This window comes from Seriola aureovittata, chromosome 9 (genome assembly GCF_021018895.1).
Source record: "Seriola aureovittata isolate HTS-2021-v1 ecotype China chromosome 9, ASM2101889v1, whole genome shotgun sequence".
Taxonomy (NCBI): domain Eukaryota; kingdom Metazoa; phylum Chordata; class Actinopteri; order Carangiformes; family Carangidae; genus Seriola; species Seriola aureovittata.
In genome coordinates this window covers 25,467,318-25,491,486 of record NC_079372.1, presented here as the reverse complement: position 1 = coordinate 25,491,486, position 24,169 = coordinate 25,467,318, and the positions used below count along the sequence as shown (strand labels likewise).

General features: G+C 39.6%; 1 protein-coding gene and 1 non-coding gene across 16 annotated transcripts in view; both read left to right on the top strand.

Annotated features, from left to right (window-relative positions):
- Positions 1-22,310, top strand: part of tpd52l2b (tpd52 like 2b) — a 28,221-nt gene extending 5,911 nt beyond the window's left edge. The window contains exons 4-10 of one of the 15 annotated variants that reach the window (XM_056384408.1): positions 8,630-8,677; positions 13,434-13,535; positions 15,958-15,984; positions 16,807-16,848; positions 17,658-17,706; positions 18,043-18,061; positions 18,874-22,310. In XM_056384408.1, the coding sequence (XP_056240383.1) occupies positions 8,630-8,677; positions 13,434-13,535; positions 15,958-15,984; positions 16,807-16,848; positions 17,658-17,706; positions 18,043-18,061; positions 18,874-18,878 (292 nt within the window). In that variant the 3' untranslated portion in view covers positions 18,879-22,310. Of the gene's footprint in view, positions 1-8,629; positions 8,678-13,433; positions 13,536-15,957; positions 15,985-16,803; positions 16,849-17,657; positions 17,707-18,042; positions 18,062-18,873 lie in introns of all 15 variants that reach the window. The other 14 variants (XM_056384407.1, XM_056384414.1, XM_056384413.1 and 11 more) reach the window with 14 other exon arrangements.
- Positions 22,311-23,868: 1,558 nt separating this feature from the next.
- trnas-aga (transfer RNA serine (anticodon AGA)) lies at positions 23,869-23,950 on the top strand. The gene has a single exon. It is a non-coding gene; the product is annotated as a tRNA-Ser (tRNA).
- The last annotated feature ends 219 nt before the right edge of the window (positions 23,951-24,169 follow it).

The window sequence follows — 24,169 nt, the reverse complement described above, 5'->3', positions numbered from 1 at the left end:
GGACTGCAATGTCAGAGCTGTAGTTTTTAAATGCTAAAAATTTTGTTTTGTCTTGGTCAAAATGATGAGGTGCTCTACTTTTACTGGAAAACAGCTGTGAGGGATGTTCCCCTTTACTTTTAGGTGTGGACAGAAAACCTCGGTATCACAATTCTCCTTTTTAAGAAGACACCTAAGAAAACATCAGTGGAAAAACCTGTAACGGGACATGTATTTTTAAAGAGAATCACTCATATGAATATTAGATTATTTTTAGCAAAATGAAAGAATAAAGGAGGAGAGTAGATTTTTACTTCATCCAGTTGGTTCTGGGAAGTAGCTGAGTCAATTTAGATTAGTAGAAATGACAATCTTCTGAAATACAGCACAGAAATGTTTATGATTTTTTACGAGTTTTTCCCCTCAACGACTTCACAGTACAGTGAGAAGACTCTTGAATCAGCCCTCCCTGCAGTCATTCCCTGATAGTAACAGTTATCAGAAAGAGCCAGTCACAAAATGACTCACACTGTTGCTTTACAAGTCTTTATATTACTTTCTGCAGAGCTTTTCGTTACACAGGATGATGTCACGAATGAAAAGACTGTTAATCCAGCTCACCGCAGTTGGGGAACAAATATTTGTCTGCAGTTTTTTGTTCTTATGGGAACATTTTCTTCAAGCACAGCAGCTGCTCTGTTAGAAATGAAATGTAATGCTTTGACATCATCAGATTTTACCAGATAATTTAGTCACTAAAATGTTGAGATATGATTACTTATGATTAATTGAGCAGCCGCAGTTATTAACCTCTGCAGGGGGCGTTCACACAGGGAATGGTGGTTTGAAGAATCTTAATGAGCACACGAAAAACTTCTTGGTAAAATGATACAGCTGACACTCACTCCTGATTAAAAAGTAGGTCTTTAACCCTTTTCTTTATCTACCTGGACAATTTTCAGTTGCCGTGTTTAGGAAACAAGTACGTAATTCAACATGTTTTATTCATTAATTCATTTGGTGGTTTTGCGAACTATTAGATGGGTCTTCTAAAAGCCTCATAGTGCTTATTAGTACTTAACTGAATATAAAGTCTGACTTCACTAGTTTGTCAGGATTCAACAGGTTCATCTGACACTTGTATACTGTTGGCTCTGGCTGAACAAACTCCTCATATTATCTAAAGAATACAGGACATGACCATACGTCTTAGATTCATCACACATGGGGAATATTTAAGAGTTTTAAACCGTCCACTTTGTCACTTACATTGTGCGTATATCATTCACACTGTGTTAAATGAGACTGGATCTGAAGAAAAACTATAAAGTTGTGTTTTCATAAGATAACACTTTAATATTCTGGTCACTAATATCTAATATGTGTTTATACCAAAAAAATATATCACCTTGGAAATTAATTTTAAACAAATGGCAGAACCCAACAGTAACTGAAACAGGTCTTGACCAGCACCAGCGCTGATACTTACACATGCAGATTTACAATGCACTCTTCATTGTCTGAAATTAACTGAAAACTAAATGCTCCCGGGTCTTAAACATTATTAAAACATTAATCGGCATGTAAAAGCTCCAGATATTACCATTTTATCACCATGAAACTGTTACTGTACTTTTAACGGTCATACATTTCTAAATTTCGGGCCGTAGATGCTTTTGTTGCTGGAGGACACGAGCATCGTTCCAGCAAGTCAGCCAAACAAAGGAGAGAATTTTAATCCTTGAATAATGTCAGATCGGATCTGAGATTGCTCCGTTTACAGCACCACTGTGCCGTCCTCGATGAACTGTCCTCAAAGGTGAAACACTGAATTTGCAATTTTGCACATTGTGATTGAAGCACAACTTCATTTGTAACAATTTCACAGTGAATAAGATGCCAAGTCTTCACACAGGGAACACAGGCTTAAAACAACCTGATTTTCCTCACAGTGTGACTTTGATGAATGTGAATATGAATCCCTGACAGTCTGTATTTCAACCTCTACCAATGAGAGAAAGAAGAAAAGTGCTTTCAAATGACAACCAGATCATTATTTATATTAGCCAGACCACACTTGTAATATAATTCAAGATAACCTCAGTGCAGAGATTCTTTTGGGATTTTCTAACCCTGGCTTCTTGAACCAGCCCTTCTTTGACTCCCTGTTGAACCTCTGCAGCATAACACCCTCATGTCTCTGTTTCTAGCTATGTGAGAACCACAGAGAAACTGGGCGAGTGGAATGAGAGAGTTACCAGTTCGGATCTGTGAGTCCACGCACTGTTTGCTGCTCGCTTACTGGTGATGTCTGGGCTTCTGCAGTGTTTGCTCTCTCACGCTCTGACTTTTACCCACTCTCAATCCCTCTCTGTTCTCACCTGCTAACCATATTTGACAACACTTTAACATTTCAACAGCTGGTGTCTAACTCTGTGTCTGGAAGAAGGACATTTATCTCTCGTCTGTTTCTTTTGTGCTCATGTTGAATGAGATGCTGTAAAGATAGATGTTTAGATAAGTGAGCATTAATCTGCTGAACTTTATCGGAGAAAGTGAATAGATCTTCACAATGCAGAATGTAAGGAGTGAGACCAGAGTGAGCTCAGTTTGGTAGTAATTCCTTCCTCTTAGATATATTGACAAATGGTGGTTTTGCTAGTTTGTTAGCAAATGCATTTGACCCTGTTTAGGAGCTTCTCTGGTCTGAGGAAACTACCTAAACTGATTCTCGATCAGGCGTCCTGTTGCATATGTGGCTAAACCTGTAGCACTCAAGTGGGATTTGGTGTGTGTCATACTAACCTCTGCTGCCTGAGTTACATAACTGAGCCACCTGAACCTGTATTTGTCCACTGTGGCCTGTGACTCACCTTTTATTGTTTGATAAGCAGTTTCTTTAAGGTGGTGCTACAGATTCAGACGTGATATTTGGAGACGTGGCAGGATTTCTTCAATGTAAATCCGATATAGAACCACAGGGCGGAGAAAGTACCTGTCTCTATTTTCTTTGCTGCTGTTATAAACATTATATCATTCTCTGTTTAGTTATTTTTCACTTCTTTGTTAGTTTTATCTTCAGTTTTCTGTCTCTACCCACATCCTATCAGTATCATCCATCTGTTCTGAACTTCCTCTCCCAGAGGTCAGGTGTCTTCTCTTCCTCCACCCAGAAGTGATAATACATGTCCTCTTTACTTCCTCTTCAATTCAACATTCTTTGATATTTTTAGCTGTTTCAGATGCTATTTTCCTGCTTTTATTACTAGTAGCTTCACTGAAAACTCACACTGCTGTCTATTTTTTTTTATTTGAGAAGTTTCGTGTAAAGGAAAGACAGGAAATTAAAATATAAGGCTTTATTACATTACAGTCAGGCCACCTGATGGTTACTCAGCTTGTAGGACGGCCTTTTTAGCAGGGCAGCAAGAAACAGTTTAATTCTGCTGTGTTTGTTGATCTAGATAACACAAATTGACCATTTACATGTCGAAAATCTGACTCCATTAAAGCCACACACTGGTAATGTTTGCGCATTATGTAATGATTTCAGCCTTAGGGGCAATTGGCCAAATAAGATCAGTTGGCACACAGTAGAAAAACAGAAATACTGCAATGATATAATAACCAGCTGATGCCAGGTCTGGTCAGTACAGGAGGCAGTGACTTGAACCCATCAGTAATTAACCGCAGTCATGAGTGGATTATGAGAGGATTGGGCACTTGGCACAAATACAGGTATAAAAAGAGAGAAAAACCCTGCCTCGTGATGGCCATGGTGTTTTCTGTCAGTGATGTTTTGCAGGTTAACCATCACTCTGGTTACTGATGTTGGTTGAAAACTGAACCTGGATTTAAAGAGATAAAAAGAGAGTCTAACTCCTTTTCAAAGCAATTGTTTTTACACAGGTTTACAGTAGTTTAGCTCTATGCTGTGCAAGTGTTAGATGTGGAAAAATACAAAATATAGGCTGATAAAATAAATCACAATTTGTGGGCTCAAGAGGCAAAATGTGTGGTCTGGACTTTCTTAGTTTTATACCTCTTAGTCTGAGGTATTTACAAAGATTAATTATGATAAAAGTCATTTCTGAATCTCTAGCTACGGGGCCCGAGCTCAGTCAGCCCATTCATTAATCCATCCATGGCTGTTTTAATGAGCTACCACAGCCGACCCATTGGTTTGTTTGGGAGGTCTTTTATATTAAATGAGATAATGCACAAATTAAAGTTAAAACTCCAAGTCACCTTGAAGTAAATTGTCCTGAGTTTCAGGAGTTGGTTTGAGGTAGAGATTTTAAGACAGTTTTGTGCAGCTGAAAGAATCCAGAGAAATTTTGTGGTTGGCACGAATAACATTAAATCAGTGAGTTTTCTGCCTGTTTCCATCAGACTGCTGCTGCTGCTGCTGCTTTGAGGTCTGAGGCTAATGGAATTTTCCATGTGGCTGCTTCTGAAATGAACTGGATTGGCAAGCTCGCTCAGATAGTCAGTCTAACCTGTCAGAGTGACGCCACTAACACTGTTCTTGACTTTTACACACACTAACACACATCTTCGCCAACAGCAGCAGGTGCACCGGTTTGAAGTCTTTGTTTTACTTTCGCAAACACAAATAGACACACATCTCTCGCACTATCACTCTTGGTTTCCACTCATGTGTTCACCTACACGGCCGGAGGAATTGCTGACTATTACACACATTCGCCCTGGAAAGAAGAGACACATAGAAGCAAGCAGGCACATTATTTTTGGTTGAGGCCTACACACACACACACACACACACACACACACACATACACACACAATGCCATGCACAATACAGTGTGTGTGTGTTTGTATCTGTGTGTGAGCCTACGTCGCGCCTGCCGACCAGACGGGCGGCTCAGACTTGCTGCTGCAGGAACAAATGGGAGGAGAGGAAAGGAATGTGTGAGAGAGATGGAGGAAGGGAGGAAGAGAAAGAGACGGTGTTTTGCTTAGTCACATGACACGTGATTTTCAGAGAGACAAGGGGGTGGGGGGGGTTAGCTGCCCTCCAAGTTAAACTGAACTGCACAAAGAAATAAATGGGTTATGAATTATGAATACGTTGGAGGCACAAAGACTCGGAGCGAGTTGCCATGAAAACTGGAGTTGGATGAGACTCAGTCAGCCGTTGAACTCTGTTTTTGGTTCAGTTTAGTGCGCTTTATTAGCATGAAAGTAAATCCTGCCACCTTCCCTTTATCCATGTGTGTATTTCACCCAACAGTTTAGTTTCCTGAGTAGGTGACATTGTTAGGAAGTTTTTTCCGGATCAGCTGTTTAGACTGTTTCTCTGTTGCAAAAGAAATCCTTGACAGAAGTAGAGGCTCCTACACACTAACATCGAAATGTAAAGGAAACAAAAACCCTGTTTCTGTTTGAATTACTGTGCTGTGAAACAAATACAGCAGTTAAACAGTGAAGTGCTGTAGGGACAGACAGTGTACTGTGACTGAGCCAGTGTGTATGCAGTCACTGGGTTGTACAGTAAGCAGCATTGTGCTGATGTAAGTCAGGATATAGAGGCTGGTCTTGTCTGGCGCAGAGCTGTCTACAATCAGAGCCATCTCCTGTGTCTTTTTCAAGGGGAACTGATGTAATGGCGCTGGACCTTTAAATTGGACCTGGGTTAAAAATTTAGTCCTGCTTCCTGCAAGGTCATCCCTTACTTTATCATTTGACATCTTATGTGCTAAGCAGTAATTAGTGTGGTGTTCTTGCCCATCATTTGTCAAACTGTGACCGGCACTTTTTGCACTCATGTTTGAGTTTCTGTAGATGACACTTTTTAAAACCCTTTTTTTCTAATTAATTCTCAACAAACTGGTTGCTGCTCCTCATAATGTAAAATCGAGCCCTGACCATGAATATCCACTCCGTCTCTCATCCACCTATAACTGACAAATTTAAGACTTTTTAAGGCCAGTTGCATGCATTTCATGTTTTGGTGCAATCTCCAACACTCATACAAATTTTTCAGAGTTAAGTTCAGAGCTGTTTTGTTTAATGGCTAACACGACTGAAATTGTCAGCCAAAGAAGACGTTAATACTACACTACCAACTTCTTCCTTATAGTCTGTAATCACTGAGCACAGTATGTGCTGACATCACATCCCTTTTCAGTGCTTAGTGTGAGGCAATGTGATTGTTGATTATTGGATGTTTACATCAGCATAGATTAAAGCTTGTATTATCTTTACAGAGCCCAGCTGATTTTATCTTGTGGCTGATACGAATATCCATATTTTAGAGATACAAATACAAATATTTGGGATAAGGATCTCTTAGATACTGAATGACCTGGAATTTTACAGTATTTACACATTTTACAGATGAAAAATAAACAGCACTGCTCACTGCTATCAGTCAATTTGTTGATGATACCAATATGTCTGTAGCCACTGCCCTTCAGCAGTTTTACTAGAATATCTTCTGATATAAATATATCTATCGTGTCTGCAGTCAGTCGGATCCAGAAATAATATTTGAGCTGCTTGCTGTGTTGAGTGATACATTTACAGTGTCGGCATCAGGACTCTTATGGCCACCAGTGTTGTACCATTCAGGGATCAAGGCCTCCACCTGATGTATGTAGTTAGGTCTCCTGCCAGTGTTGTGTTGGCCCTGCTTCCTTATCTGCTCTGCCATTGTTTTATAGAGCAGCCAGCACAAACACACTTCCTCTCTTTTTCTAGAGTGTGTGTGTGTGTGTGTGTGTGTGTGTGTGTGTGTGTGTGTGTGTGTGTGTGTGTGTGTGTGTGTTGTTTAAGCCTGCTTTGTTGATAATCATGAAAAGTCTGTGCTATCTGGTGTTTGATTTATTAACCTGGTGTTTGAGAGTTACTATGGGACTTTTTTCCAGACTAAAGTGTCAACCTTGAGCTTTTCCACTAACAATGAGCTGCTATGTCCCTTTGCCCTCACAGCTTCCTGTAGAGCTGTGCTGGATTGATTGAGTTCACTTAGCTGAACAGTTATGGTATTTAGGCAGGAGGACCTGCAGGGAAATCAATGCCTGTTATCAGCAAACACTTGTGTTTGCCTAAGTTAAGCAGTTTTTATTTTCTAAATAAAGGAAGTTAGTCAGAAAAAAGTAATTCCATTGTTTAGTAATTGCTTTACATATGATGTAATCTCTTAAAGTCATATCAATCTTTTCCTCAGTACCATTGTTATCTTCATAATATATCTTTATAAATGGTGATTCTGATGTAGTAATGAGAAGCATTTCCCTCAGTACAGTTCATTTTCTCCATTATCACCATTATATTTAACTAGGTAGCGATCATTTCCCACCAGTTTGGTGTGGGAAATGTAAAGTTTGGATCTGGCAACACATCTTAGATTTGATAATGATTTATTAAATTAAAAATAATGAGTACCTCCTGTAATTAGAGCATCAACCCTGTTGCAGATTCTCTGCCCCTGTCTTGCACAGGTTTGTGATACAGGTTTTGCAAGCCTGACTATAAAAGTTCGTTCACCAAAATGTCCATATGGGAAAAAAAATATCAGACAAAAATAGTTCTATTACTCCTACAGTTTTTCCACCAGGATTTTTTTTTCCCAGCAGCAGCAGCACTGTTGTGGGGGCGTCCACGAGTGAGAGGCCAGACCTGTATTAACACTTGTAGGGGGAGGAATAGTGTGACTACCTTGGAATCATAGATAGGATTATTAGTTTTTGCCTGTTCTGTGTGTTAATTTACCAGCAGCTTTTGACACATGAAGAGCTCTGGAGGCCCAGATAGATGTATTAATGTTAAGAAAAAAAAAGAAAAAAAAAACCCTCAACACAAAAAATTGTATTTGTTTGTGCAGTCAAAATATAAATGTGTTAAACACTACATTTTACATTACAGTTTACAACAACTCCAAAGTGGTAACTCATTAGTTTGTGAATATTAATGCAAGAAAAACAAATATTTTTGCTTCATTAATTCACAGCATCATATGTCAGATAAAGAAATTATGATTACTTGAGAAATAATAAAGCACACATTTTGCATGCACAGGTGAATTTAATTCGTTTTATTCATATTCTGATCATGCGGGGTGCAATGTTTGCACAAAGTTTGGCAGTATTCCTTACAGACGTCAGTAATTCAGTACACCATCATACGACCTGTTTAAGTAGACACCCAGCCTGATTGAATCAATGTGAAATGTGCAGGTATTATAGCAGCGTATGCAATAAGCTGCACAATGGTGTGAGCGCGTAGCCCAACAGGATTGACTTGTAACCATCTCGCTTTGCTTGTAATGATCACTTCACCATGAACATTCGGAAACATTCACCTTGTTTAACTCGGCTCCGGTTCTGGTCGCAGTGGAGAAAGCACAAGTTGCTATGGTTACGTTTTGTCATGAACATTGGGGACCATGTGAAATTTCAGCAGTGTTTCCTGTCCTATGATTTTTTTATATTGTGTGATGTTCTGTTGTTAACACTGTCACCACTGCACCTTCTGTGAGCAAAAAACCTTCAGTTTAAAGCCTTTTTAAAGTAGAACTGCATGTCACAGTCAGTTTAGTAGTTGGAAATGAATTGTGCCTCAACTGTACTGTGTTGTTAGTGTGTGTCTCTTCCCCTGTGTCATTATCCTGCTGTTGTGTCTTCAGATATCTGTCTGCCTCAGCCACTTTGGATGACATTACCCACTCTGAAGCGTGAGTTGATCCCTTTCTCTTTTGTGTTCTTGTTTTGTTTTTGTAGTTGAGCTAAGGTTTCTTTAAGTTTGGTTTTCACTTTGGGGAGTTTTTCTCACTGTTTCCTCACTGTCCATGCTTTTTCATCTGTTCTTCTTTTGCTTCTGTGATGTTAGCAGTTTGCAGTAGATTTTTAAAAATCTTTTTTAATAGTGTCAGTGGCTGAATTCAGGAAAAGATTTTCTACTTCATGTTTGGAAATACTCAAACATTAGAGGACAAGTTAACTTAAAGTCATTTCTTTTAAGAGTGTTTATTTTTATTCATTTTCACAGATAAAAGTTAAAAAAAGAATATGTCTTTTTGGGCTGTAGAAAATTATAATGAGCATTTTTCATTATTTTCTGACATTTAATTGATAGAACGATTTACCACTAACAAATACTCGTTGGTTGCAGCTACTCTAGCCCACAGGTTTACAACAAATTGAACAGCAATGACACACGATTCATATTCACCCTGTGATAGGTTACAAAAAAAATCCAATTAAATGTATTTATACAGGACAACGTCACATATCTGTCTACTGTCAGTCAATGTCAGACACAGACTTCTCTTACAGGTGTTTGTCTCACCTTTCTGGAGCATCAGACAGGTGCGCTTTATTGCAGAAGTTTACCTGGTGTCAGGCAGGTACTGTAGTCATCTGGCTCCAGTGCAGGACTAAAACATTTGCAAGTAGTATTTATCACTCTTTTACTGTTTTGATTTGTTTTTTTGGCTGTACCATTTTGTTTCTCATGAGGTTTTTATGTTTTGTGGTTGTCGTCCAAAGCAGATCATAGTCCTGTTATTGCAGGAATCTGGACTGCAGGACCAAGGCTGAAAAGAAATCCTGTGGGTTAGAATACAGCTTGTACTATTAAAGTAATCTTTCAAAAAAGGTTGAAATGGAAGTAGTGAAAAGAAAATGATCAATAATACACTAATTGAAAACAATGCATAGGATAGCAGTTACTATATTCCACTGTTGATGTATAGATGAATGAAAATGTTGAATAAAATTAGAAAGTGGTTAGTGACAGTGGTGTAGAGGGTCAGCCATGTTGATGGACACAATCGTGTGCGTTGGTTCTCAGCCACACCAGCTTATCTCCAAAACTGTATTTGCTCATCCTCTGTGAACCATCTGCCGCTGAGACTCGACGTGTGTTTGAGTGGCCCAGCTGATCATGATGTTGGCTTTTACCCAAGATGTGTGTGTGTGTGTGTGTGTTTGTTTTGTGTGTTGTGTGTGCATAAACAGGCAGCAAGCGTGGATGTGTTTATTTCTGCTCTTAGGTTGCTTTTGGCAGTCTGGATGTATTTCAGTGGGCGTTCACGTGCTTATTTCTTTGTCTCTGAATTTGTGCATATACTAGCAGGTGTACTGTGACCACACCTGTTGACCTTGTTAATCCTGGTCGCCCTGTTGAATCCGTGTTGACTCCAACTTCACAGCCACATGCTTTCTTACAGAGAGACAGTTGAGAAGATTGACACCATTCAGACGTCTGTGCATTAAGTATGAATGTGGAGTTTGGACTTTGAATCATGTGACTTTCGTTCTGTATTTCCCAGAATGTTGAACTCTGACTATAAACACATGTAGATAAATCTTATGATTACTTAAGGTCAGTTGTACTCACCACACTTTGACTAAACATACATCATTGCAGCAGAGTGCCAGGTTCAACCACTGCAGATCAGATTTTCAGTTCGTTTGAAGTTATTTTTCAGTGTAGAACCACAAACTGCCTGGAAGCAGCTTTAGGCATTTCAATCTTTGTAGTTGTTGGTATGAAATATTTACGAGCATTGCCTGGAACCAGACGTGCATGTCAGACGAGAGTAAAGGGAAGCTTTAGCAGTCTGCACACAACAGGAATGTACTAAAACCAAAAAGAACCCATGGCAACGCAATATCGCTCGTACACTGAATTTCAGCTTGAATGAAAACAAACAAACTTTTTCCTGCCTCGATCATAACTCGAGGAAAGTCTGCTTCAGGTGAAGATCATCAGTCAGTTCTAAATGCTCAGATTAATCGATTTTTTTTTTTTGGCTTGAAGACAACTTGTAGAAATTTTTATTTTCTTTATCTGATGCTCTGAATTAGAGTTTCTTAAACTGAACTCAAACAAAACAACAGCTGTAACAAATATCCCTGTTCTTTTAAACAGATCATTAATGGCTAATACACACACGTCTGTTCATTTTTACCCAGTACCTCTAAAATTTGAGATGTGAATACCTACATGGTGAGTTTCTCTGGGTTTTGCCCACAGGAAGGTTTATGATCAAACTCCAGCCCTCCACACTGAGCCTGGTACATAAAACAGCACCTGCTTCAGTGAGAAATTCACTCTTCAGGTTTATTTACTGAGTTTGATCACAGTAACTGGAGTTGAACTGTATGTTGTTATTATACTTCTAGTGTCTGTTACATAGGTTTCATCCTAAACTCACATAAATATCAGAGTCAGTTGATGAGAAACGGGTCTGAGAGGTTCTAAGAAGCTTGTTTGGGGGCGTTTATTTGACCTGCTACTTTTTTCAGCTTTAGCAGAAGACAACACTATTGGTCTGAAAGATGCTCTTGGAGTATGGCACATAAGTGAGACTTCAGGCATCATTGTGTTTTAAATGAATTTCTCTCCTTAGCTCTCTTTCATTCAGTCTTCAAGCAGCAACTACTGACATTTTAGTGTGAACAACAGAGTGTGACACCAAAGACGTCTTCAGAGACAGACTGTGAAAATATGCACAATTATCCTTGAGCCTTAATTACATCTCGCCGCTCTCACCCTGCCTTTGACTGTCTATTCAGATCAGCTAAAAACATTTCTACTGGTAGACACGTCAGGTCGACAGGTCACTCAAACGAATCAAACTAATAGACCCATGCTTTCAAGTTGTAGAACCTAAATGAGGACAGATAAAAGTGTTAGTGTGCTTCGAGCTAAGCGATTGTTGGATCGTTGAAAAGCCCCATACCTTCACTTCAGATCAACATCAGCAGGTCTACGTCTGACAATTTCTCAAATTTTCTACAAACCATCAATGTAATAAAGCATAACAGTGATTGACCAGATGTGTGGAGGTGAGGACGTAGGCAGGATTTGAGCTTCTCTCTCAAACACTCAGGGATTCAGACCGAAAACAACCCTGTGTTGATACAGCACAGGCGGGTGTGATGGGGGGGGGTGCATGTTGTTTTAGGTACAATGAAATGTAATGCGGGGAGTCCAGTTTGCGCAACAGATTAAAAGGCTTTTAAAGGTTCAGACACCAAAACACTGCACAGTGTAATACTAATGGTGACAACTATTTTATCTCTTGTCATGATGATCATGAGGTACATAGAAATATTAATCTACCTGATGCACCTGCAGGTATTTGATTAAATAAAGCTGCACCTTGCAGGATAATCTCGCATTGTAGCAAAGGTTGAGACTGATTCAGTTTATTTGCCAGAGCCTCCTGCACTGACACCCCCACTGAACTGATGGACTGACTCCATTCAGATGAATGAGAGGGCTGTTTTTTTCCCGTGCCGGGCTACTGTTAGTCTGAACGTGGCCTTGTTCAGTCTTCACACATCAACTTCGGTCGCTTTATGCGTCTGTAACTGAGCTGCGAATGTTTTTGAGGAGTGACTGTCTGAAAGTGTGTGTCATCACTATCTGCATCTTGTCTCCCTCTATAATCACTGTGTTTTCACCCAGCCCTACGTTGTGGCCATTTGGAGCTGCTATAATCACTTAGGCCTTTAAAATGTGCAAACAACACATTGTACAACGATAACATTGAGGAAAGTGTAAGAGACAACAGAGGGTTATGTTTTCATAGATAATTTCATTGTTTAACATATAAAACATTGTGATAGTTGCATTTTCATTATGTGTGTAAAAAGATGTTTGTATTGTGATACTTGATATGTAACCACACCCTCAAAGATGGGTTTGGCAGCTTGTGTGTGTGTTTTTGGTTTTGCCATCATGCATTTGTAATCCTTCATCGCACTGAAATAAACAGCAGACACTAACCATCCCAACCAGCCCTCGGCTGCAGAGGGACATGCTGAATCATACCTGCCATTAATACTGAGGGGTGTTTCTGTGCTTCTATACTGTGGAGGGGGAAAGGGGATTTTTTTTCTGTTTGTTTTGTAAATTAACATAAGCTCTCAGATTCAGGGAGGCCAGAACAGGAAACAAGAGGCTGGAGTCTTTTGGTTGCTGTGGCCTGAATTTGACGTCTGGCTGTACTGTGTGAATACTAACCTTTTGGCTGGTGAATGCTGTGTGATGGAGCAGTGTCAGCTTTTGTCTTTGTGTTTGTTGTGGTCAAATGGTTTCAGTCTAATTCACCACTCTGTGTTCTTCACTCTCCTGTCCCTGCCCCTCCCATCCATCTACCTTATTTTTCTTCATTCTTTCACTCCATCCATTTTGTTTCTTTCTGTTCATTGTCTGTCGTCTTTTCTTCCATCTTTCCATCCTCCTCCCTTCCTATTTCTCCCTTCCCCTGCTGTCCTGTCCTTTTTTATTTCTTCTCTCTGTTTTCCCTCTTTTTTTTTTTCTGCTGTCTCACATCTTCCTTTCATTCCACTACAACCATCCGTCCTCCCCCTCTTCTTTTCTCCATTGTTCTCTTTCAATTCTTCTGCTCCCACCTTTCTTCTCTCTCTCTCCATCCCTCCCTCGCTCCCCCTCTTTCTCTCTCCTCACTGCAGATACAAGAAGACTCAGGAGACTCTTTCCCAGGCGGGACAGAAAACCAGTGCAGCTCTCACCACAGTGGGCACTGCCATCACCAGGAGACTTGGCGACATGAGGTACGATGATGCGGAGCCAAAATGGCTGACACTCCGGCGAGGCCACAAGAATAAATGAGCAGTGGACACTGATGCCAAACTGGGATATTCATTAATCCCATTAATATGTTTACACAGGGAAACATCACATCCTCCTTTCAGAAACGAGAAACCTTGACAAACCCAGTTTTGAATAAATTATACGTTCTAGTTGTTACATAAAAACCAAAATACTGTGGGATGTAAACACCTCATCCAGATTTCTGTTCAGTCTGCCACATCGGGTGCATCCTCAACTATTAGTCAGACAGTTACACAAAGAACGTGATGATAAATGATGAGAAAATGATCCACATACTGACAGTGGTAATGCAGGTAAATGTAGTTTATGGCATGCTGCTCTTCCGTAGCTGGAGACAAAGACGGGAAAGAAAACAACACCAGTCGTTCGGGGCATCTTCAGCTGTTGAGTTGAGCTGGATGTGGTGAGACAAAGGCAGAAACCTGGAATAATTTCAGTGATGTTTACAGGGAGCTGGATCAGCAGGTTACCAGCCTTCCATGTAAACATCACTTGTGATATGAACTTGTAACTGGGACACTGGTGTGCTTGTACTGGGAACTTACTCACTTATCAATTTAAATTCACTGAATAATTAATTACTGCAACACAGTCCGCTGCTCATTTTTCTTGTAGCTGCTACCCCCTCTGTCTTCTAACCTTAACTACTTAGTAGTGCTGTAGATGAACTGTAGAACTGACTCTAGCAGAGCCCAGTGTTAAAATTATATTCATTTATTTCTTTATAGGTTGATTTTTCTAACTAAAGGCGTGTTCAACATGATTAAATTTGTACAAGTGAAGATGTGAATAGTCTCTCCTTCAGACGTACATATTTTAGTATGAAAGGGTTGGTGTGTGTTGGAAGTAAAACACTGTTGTATGAATTTCTCCTAAATTCAGTACATTGTGTTTTGGAGTAGTTGAATCACTCCTGTAATGTAAACTAAAGGTCGTCACGGGTCCAAAACAGATCCATGGGAATCTAACCTGAACCAGACGTGCAAAAATTAAATTTAAAAAAAAAAAAGCATCTGAAAGGAGAATTTAGAAGAAATCTAAACGGTTGATAAAAGCAGTAACACAAGCCGTGTGGCCTGAACTTAACAGTTCACACTTTTGTTTCTCACAGCAATAGATCAGGACCAACACTAACTGCTTTAGGCTCCATATAATTCTGACTTGGCCCATCTACGATACCAAGACTTGATTGGACCTGTGCAGACCTCTCATGTAGACAGGTTCTTCGCCTAAAATTGAACTTCATTAGTGTCGTTTATAAAGAGAACGGTAAAGATTAGCACAATAACAAGACATGGTCCTTTTGAAATATTTAAATTGACAAAACAGCAGTTCATCAAGTGCAGCTGTAGGTTTAGAGAGGAAACAGTTACTGTAGATTTAGACTCGGTGAAGATGCATTAACCACTAACTCCTTCACATCGAACTGCTCATCTCTGACGACGCCTTGTTGACTCGCACAACTGTCTGTAATGATGTTAATGTTTCCATTTAGAGACACCCACATTGATATTTGCTCTTCGTGTGTGTGTGTGTGTGTGTGTGTGTGTGTGTGTGTGTGTGTGTGTGTGTGTGAGAGATACTTAGCTGTCTGAGTGTGTTGACAAATGTGTGTATGTTGTACACTGGCTTCTCATATATCCCACTAAAATTAGATTTCAGCAGTTTTGACCTGGTTTCCCTGCATGCCGCATGTTTCCCTTTTGTTCATCCAAAGTCTTCCTCTGTAGCTGCAAAAATGCTCCTGATATTATTTTTCTTCTTCTTCTATATGTCCCTATTTTGCTCCTGCACCAAATTTTAGTGCAGGTCTTGATGCTGAAACCTGTGTGGAAATAATCAAAAGAAAAACATTAACTACACCAATAGTTTTTGTCAGTATAATTACTATTCCTACAACACTAATCCATCAGTACAACAGCAGACTCATGTCAGGTGTTAGACTTGTTAAGCCACCATGGATGAAACTCGACTCTTTGTCCAGAATTTTTGCATTAGAAGTCTTGCAGTCTTTCTTTTGTAAGTAGACTTTTAATGTGAAAAAACACAATTTGTCTCATGTAAATGAGAAACAACATCTCAGTGGTATGAACGTACGGAAACACAAAAATCAGGCTGAAAAACAGTGTTATTGAACTATTCATCAGTTGTACTGGTGTCTGTAGTTACTTAACATATTCCTGCTGTCTAGTCTAAATTTCATGCTTTTCCCCTTGTTGCTGATTTCTCTGCTGCTGTATCTCACCTGTTTGTCGTCCTGGTCGACTGCTCGGCTTTGATTTTTGTATCCTAACGCTGCTGCTTGTGGCTCACATTCTCTCTCCTCTTTGTTTTTAATCGCTGCCTTGGTTTTACCCGCAGAGCTCTACCTTTCTCTAATTCCTTTAGGTAAGACTCACATGTCCTGTTACAACAACCGAGTGTTTGATCACACAGTCACGTGACCTGGAATTTGTTAAACAGACAGATAAACAGTTCTGACTCATCACAGAAGTTAAGCTCTGCCATTTTTGCTATTGTTATTTTGACCTCTGCTTTTTCCAAACTGCCATCTACTTTTGGTGTTTCTGGACTGGAAACCTTGCGTTTATAATTTTATTCCTTTATATTTTGTCTTTATGTATTTTCCCCCAGCACATAGATGTTAAGCATGTCATCCTTTAGTGTTATTTTAATAATAAAGAATTTCTTAGAAAATGTTTATTCCCTGTCCTATTGTGCTAGCATTTTAAAATAATTATTATGTCATTATTGATTATTATATTCATTTTAAGTTAGGTTTTGAAATTGATTGAAAAGGAGCAGGCAACACTTTATTTTATTATGTAATATTGTGTAATCCGGTACACAATATAGGAAAAATAAGAACGAATTCTGTGGCAGTTTTGGTTTAAGTAGATGTGTTGAATTTATAAGTATTTGTTGTCCACAGGAGTTTCCTTGAATGAACTTCTCTGCTTAAACCTTAGAAAATAGTTATTCACTAATTGTTTATTGTTTTTCTTTTGAGTTGAATTGAAAAGATAAATGAACCAATGTGTTAACTAATCATCAGTAGCACTTCAACTATATGACTTGCAGCACAGTGTGTGTGTGTGTGTGTGTGTGTGTGTGTGTGTGTGTGTATGTGTGTGTGTGTGTGCGCCCCACTGCTTGCTTGCTTTATAACACTTGCACTTCTCTGTCTCCTCTTTAACGCTTACAAAGTAGCAACTATTCCATTCGCCACTCGATAAGTATGCCCGCCATGAGGTAAAGTAACACACAGATCTGCTCACTATACTGTTTGACTTCTGCTTCAGTTTAACTGTCAGTGTAACGCACGTCATGTATGTATCTTTACTGTGAAGTACTGTGCCGCTGCTGTTTTTCTGTATTTTGTTAATCGGTTGATGTCTGTGCTTGTTATGATGCTGCTTTCTTCTCTCTGAGATCTTTTATTTTGAGTGAAGGTTTGATAAAACAAAATATTTGGTACATCTTCCTCACACTGTGGGGGAATAAGCACTTTACTCTTTTTCTAAGCCTGTGCCTGTGACAACATGAAGATTCATTTTTGTTTTATTTATTATTTGCTTGTAATGAGCTGAACACGAAATGCTGGACTAATATTTTAAATTTAGCAGTGAGTCTAATGTTCATTTTATACTCAAGAATGGCTTCTTCAGTGTTTTTATAATGACCTTGTGTCATATTTTACGCTCTGAACAGCTTGTTGTGTCAGTATTAGACAGGGAGCATGCCAAGGACAGTAGCAGTTCGGCTGCAGTTGAGTGTAAACTCATTAAATATGTATTAATCAGTTTTAAGAATGGGTTCACCCATTTTAGAAGCAGAAAGAAACACTGGTTTTAGTGCAAGTGTTGCAAAAATAGTTTTGCACAGTGTGTAGAAATTCTGAAAATGTAATATTTATGGTTTTATTTTTCTAGTTTCCTTTTTCTGTTTTCGCTAGCTAAAGTTTGCAGTTAACCTGCCTTTTTTAAATATCATGATATCATAGCATGTAATGTTTACATATGTGTTTTTTGTGAATGTAACTTTGTGTCTCTGCTCTGTAGGAACTCTGCAACCTTCAAGTCATTTGAGGATAAAATGGGGAACCTGAAGGTGAGCAGACACAGTAGAGATACACTGAGCAGTCATGATGTGATTGATCCACACTAATTACAGTTTAATAATATTTCCATTATCGGATATAATCATCCAATCATAGTGGGATGCTGATGCTGGGGTTGCCACAGTAATCTAGCTTTATGTTTCCTTAGGTTAATTTACATTAAAATCATTGCAGTGAAGTCGTGTGTACAAATTATTAACCTGGGAAAAAGAACACTGATTTCTTGATTGCTATTTAGTGTCAACTTGGCAAAATATTTCATTTTAGAGGAAAATCTGAGCAAATAAACATAATGTGTGACAGAAATTGTGTTTTTAATCCTTCAGATTGATGTAACACCACAAGGTAACAAAAGCTTTTTGCTCCAATAGCAATCTTTGTTTGATTTCTTTGTTTAGGTGTTTGGATTAGATTTTCTTGATTAACTGTTTCATCTATAACAGTCCAATCTCCAATCATGTTCAAGTCACTATCAAACAAGGTTAAAGAAAGACAGTTTTAAAATGATCGACAATTTGTAGCTGGAGTGGGGAGATATTTGGAATTTTTCTTGAAAAGAGCTTGAAACAATCAGTTATCAAATTAGTTATTGATTATTATTCGTCGATCAGCCAGTGGATAACAGGAATCAATTCAGCTCTAGTTCATCTTCTGAGCTCTGTAATGACTTCTCGTCATGTAGGCTTAAAGTGGATTCTGTTTCCAGAAAGTCCACATCAGACAGCTTATTTGTAGATGTATACATTTGCTCAGAGCGAGGGGAGCTCTGCAGATGCTACTTTTCTTTAGAATGAAGACATGATATGATTTATACTTGGCAGCCAAACGTTATGCTGTTGAGATTTGCTTTGATGCAATCAACTGTCAACTTTACAACATACTTCACTCTTTTTGGATCAGTCTTCTTTTATTTTTTTATTGTGTGAACAATATTTTTCTTGTTTCCATCTCAGTGAAGACAAAAGCTCAAATAATGGAGACAAGGATTTAAAGTGCGACCCAAGTGGTGTTTTCTCTTGACTGTAAACAGGAAACAGAAAGTGTGATGACTCAGTGCATTAACTCTGACAATCAATAACACTCTAGTCTGTTTCCTCTCTGGTCGTCCTCCTTCCTCTCTCTCTCTCTCCCTCCCTCCCCCTCTCTCTCCTCTGCAGTATAAGGTTGTCGGCCCCAGAGGGAACGGGGATGTCGTCAGCTCCCCCACTGACACCACCCCCACTCAGGAGAACCCGCCTTTCTGAATGCACACCACCTCCTTCTCTTCCTCCTCCTCGCTGCCACCTTCCTCACGACCTGAGACTGTACTGTTATCACCTCACCTCACATCACAGAGTCAGCCCTGACCTTTGACCCTCCACCTCACCGACTCACCACCGCTCACTTGCCCAAAGGTCTGTAACGCCGACAGGCGGAGGTGACGGACTCGTGGGTTTGTGGTGGGACGAGCTTTCCCTGCCAGTCCCATTGCCGGTGGTCCTGCGGCCTCCATCCCCCTGCCTCGCTGTTGAAGAAAATGTTTTTTGTTGATGTCTAAATCTGAATAATTTACAGACTGTGCTTTTTGTTCTGTCACCACTGCCTGCCTCCACTTCCTCCCTGGTTAGATCCTCACCCCCGTGTTAGTCCAAATAAGTCGACACTCAAAGCTCCTGCACTCGTCAGATGCCTTTTTTAAACAGGTTGTTGCTGTTTACTAAAGAAAAGGCTGAAGAGAGGCATTGTAAGATGTCAGGTTCTTAAACTCCATCTTTCATTTTAGGCTGATAAATGAGGCCGGATTACAGAGGGGGCAAAGTGGGACCTTAAGGGGCCCAAAAGCACCGGGTTCACTGTTGATTTAGGATAATTTGACCAAGTGCAAACTGAAATTGAATGTACATCAAACTTTGAGTCAGTGTTGGGCCCTAGCTCATTTTTGCCCCCAGCGGGTTAATCGGCCCATGTTGATACATCAGGAATTTACCCTGCAGCTGTATTTATTGCTCCCAACTTCAGAGTTTAAGAACCAGAATATCTACAGACTGAGGTAGGAGGAGAATTTTATGGGCATAAGCAAGATAGTTTATATGCTACTTAAACGTACTCTTTCTGTCTACTTTGTTTCTGACTACTATCATGTGCTAAAACAATGCATTCACACTGTGAGCACCTGCTAGTGTCACCACAGTACCCCCACCTGTCTGTCCAACCTGTACCCGGTTTGCTTCACAGTTCTGCAGTTACCAGTGGTGTGAATGCTGGCTGTACTCACAGTTTAGAGGTTAGTTTTGGGGGGAGGGTGGGGTAGGTGGGTAAGATTCAGCAACCCTCTTAGGGTTAGACCTACTACTGCTACATGCATGTGCATATCTCATCTCAGTTGTACCATACCAACCATGCAAAGACGACCGAGGTCTTGTGCATCACCCTATAAACACCCCAGGATGTAAAAACAGAAAAAAAAAAAACCTTAAACCATTTTGTATTATAAACTATTTTACACTGCTTTGCATAATGTTTTTACATAACTTTTATCAATATGTATAAATATATATGAATAATTATATTGTCAGCGACGCTGCCGAATGGTAGTAATCAGGTTGGGAGGTTTGAAAAAAGCAGGGGGAGGCGAAACAAACAAACTTTAAATATGTGGAAAACAAAGAAACACTATGGGTCAGTTTCACAGACAGGAGCTACTGTCGGTCTGGAGTTTCTTCTGTTTAAAGTACATTTGTGGTCTAAAAACATGTTTCCATGTTTGTGAAACTGACTCATCAATGCGCTGCAGTTGTTTTGTACCCGTCTGGGCACAGGACTAATCAGACCAGGGCGAGAAGGAACGTAATTTAGAAAACTGGAGGTGCGTTTGATCTCGGATGCAGCATGTTAACGTCAGCATTTGCAAGTCAAACTAAAACCAAGCGCGTCTTGAGGGTTGAACATATTTTCTTTTTTACCCTGGTTAGACTGCAGTTCCCTTCCTTTTGTTGACACACAGAACTCATTGAGACGATGCTTTGCTTTGTACACTACCTGGTGAATGTCAATGCTTCTCTATTGGCCTTACTCAGTTTAAATGGTTCACCTGTTGTTATAATTTAGCTGGTAGGAAAGAGTTTTTTGTTATGTTCCTCACATTTTTTTTTCTTTTTCTTAAAAAAAAAAAACAAAAAACAAAGTTGTATGGACTCGTCCGATTGAAGGAAGGGGAGTTAGCATAAAGACATTTAAAGTCCGATGGGCCACAAAACATCTCGCTGCCATAGCAGAAGCTTTGCCAACACCCCCTTAATGCACACATGAACACACAAACACACTCCTGTGAACACACTAAATATTACTAAACACACACACACACAAACTGCATGAGGCCAAACTGATACAAAATCATTGTTGCTCTTATTGTTGTTCATCTACACCACCTCAACACGCACAGTGATAGACAGCAGCTCTTACAGACTTCATGGCCTCAGGCACAGTGACAGTAAACCTGAGAGCAGTTGTGCAGCACGGTCACTTTTCTCTTGAATGTAGAAAATGAAGGAAGTTGTGTTCTAGTTTTTGTTTTTCTGCTCTCTGGTTTGTTTGCTGACACAAGGGCAACAAATTACAACCAGAAAATGTTGCCCTGCGCCGGTTGTAGGGTTTATGATACACATGATTACAGGCTGTTTAGTCTAATCAGGCTGTGGAAATGTCTGTGTTTCCTCTTGTGTTGTCACAATTCAGTCTCATGGGTGGACAGATGTTTTATTGAGGCTGCAGAAGTTGGGGTAATTTAATTATTTAAGCCAAAACTTCCCAGGAAGGGTTAAACTTGCTTGACTCTGACCATGTGAAAAAGAAATGGCTCTCGGTGACAGAGTCGGGCTACAATTAACAAACATGAAAATACACAGATTAAAAAACACAACTTCCCATCAAACTGCTTCAAAACTGTTGCCATTGTATCATAACTGAAGTGTGTTTTGTCATTTTGTATTTGTTTGTTTTGATCATTTTGGTAGTTAATATATTCCTGTTAGGTGAATTATGTTTTCTTTTGGCTTTCTTTCTATTTGGAAAGGTGGATTTTCAGAGAGGATTTATTATTTGTACAATTAATTGCCATCAGTTAAAGGCAAGTTGCCAATATTGAAATATCTGTTACAAAATCTCTCTTTGCCTCTAAATCTCATGGAGTCTGACTTTCTGCTTTGCCAAGATGCACACGACAAAACATGTTAATCTCAAATCATTTATTTTGGTATTCACTCCTAAAATGCCAAATTAAATGACGTGTAAGATTAGGATTTTTTTTTTTTTTTTTTGCAGTGTACCTGTCGCCTCTTTAAAGCTGCAATCAGTTTTGGGACACTGACTGATAGAAATGGATGATTTTGTTTTGGGTGCCAATGGGAAGTGCAGCACATGACGAGCCTGCTCGGAGCCAGCTGCTGCAGAGGCTGGAGGACAGTAAAGTACTTATAGCTTTATTTAGGTCCAGGGCCTAGCTGATGTAGATTATTAAAAGGGATCAGATTTGGAAGATCATGGTGAATGAATTAAACAGTTTTTGGTTTTTGTTGTATATGTTTGGATATCAATAAAGCATTCCTTTAAATGACAAGTGATTTGTGGTCAATATTGAAACCTGATAAAAGTAACAAATTTACAAATTGCTTTGATTATTAAACAACTACAATGTAAGAAGATAAACTGGATTTGCTGACAGATTAAGTGTTTGTTTTACACTAATATCACTCAAGATTCCCGGAATATACTAGTGAACGTTCCTGGAGCATTGAGGAGCTTTGGGAGAGACTCAAACTAGCGTAAATTGCTGTGGCTTGTCCTCTGCAGCCGTGGCAGTGGCCGTGTCAAGTCAGAGGTTGCCACCGGAAGTGAGCTGCCACTGTTTGAGTCAGTGCATGTATTATAATATAAGTATTATAATACATCCATGGCATCCATATTACAATATACCCAATCCCAGTGTCCCCCTGAGGCCTAAACCCTGAACCATCACAGTCTTAATTGACGTCACCTGGTAAGTGATGGAGAGCCAGAGGCTGCAAGGGCTTCAGGATCCTTGGGGAGTATATAATCTCATGGAGGCAGGGAAAAAATTGACTCGTATCTCAACACAATACTAACAATATAGACAACAAACTCTAAATAATAGCAAAGAAAATATGACTAGTGATAATTTGGCTGAAGTTGCCTGGCTCATATTTAAAAAAAAAAAAATAAAAAAAAAAGATAAGAATTTTAAACAAATCTCTCAAAATTTCATACGGTCATTATACTTTTATACAAGCATTCATTTGACATACAAAATGTTTAGGAGATGAGTTTTTCTCCAGGAAAATATTTCATAAATATTGACCATATTCTGCATAAATATACTTTTTCATATGATCTTGAAAATGTGTGGTTGAATGTCATTAATGGTGTGTCCCTCAAACTCGGGTCCATTGACCTCAAAGGATCAAAGGAAAAGGGTTAAGGAGGGTCCTGAGCAACAATAGGAATGATTCATTTCATGTACTTTATCCACAAGTAATAACACCAATATGAAAATATACATATAAATATTTTTGAACACACAAAAAAGGCTGCAAGGGCTCATATGGTATAAAGAAGAATGGGACAGCACTTTGACACTTTGATATATGTACTGTCTCTTTTCTTGTAATACTAAAGTTAGTGTTCGTTCCTCTCATGCTTGTTAACCGTTCTTCTTCTTTCTTATTATTTCTTCTGTTTTATGGCCGTTATTTGCCGTTTTTTTACGCTTCCGGGCGTCGCTTGGTAACCGCGGTCAAACCCGTCTTTAATGTCACAACGCTATGAACTTTGGGTAATTCCCTCAGGGGAATGTCTGCAGAACCCCAAACAAAGTTTGTGCATAAAGGACTCGAAACGTCTGCTACAGAGACCTCATGCCCTCGGTGGTTTGACAGTGGGGCAGCTCTAAACCCTCACGGACTCACCGGGAACGCGCCTCCAAGTCTGTGAGTCTGTAAGGGTGGACGTTTATATTAATTACCTTATATTTTATATAAGTGGATTATATCGAAAAGTTTAGCCGTTATATACGTCATGACGAACTGTTGCCTCTGAAACCTTTAAGTGTGCACTTTCGCCATTCCTCGGGATAGTGTGATTTTAAGTAGTCGTACAGGGTTGTCGTGGCCGAGTGGTTAAGGCGATGGACTAGAAATCCATTGGGGTCTCCCCGCGCAGGTTCGAATCCTGCCGACAACGGTTGGACTTTTATCTCGATCTCAACAGACAGCGTGTACAGGGATGGGCTACACTGTCTCCCTACAACGTGCATGTCGTCTTGCCCAGAATTAACTGTCTTCAGAGACTAGAAGAAAACGGACTCTTACAATAGATATTCCGGTGCCCTGATCTCAGCATCATGCAGACAATCTGGGATTACGTGAAGAGATAGACAGAGCGGAGGAAACAAGTGTACTG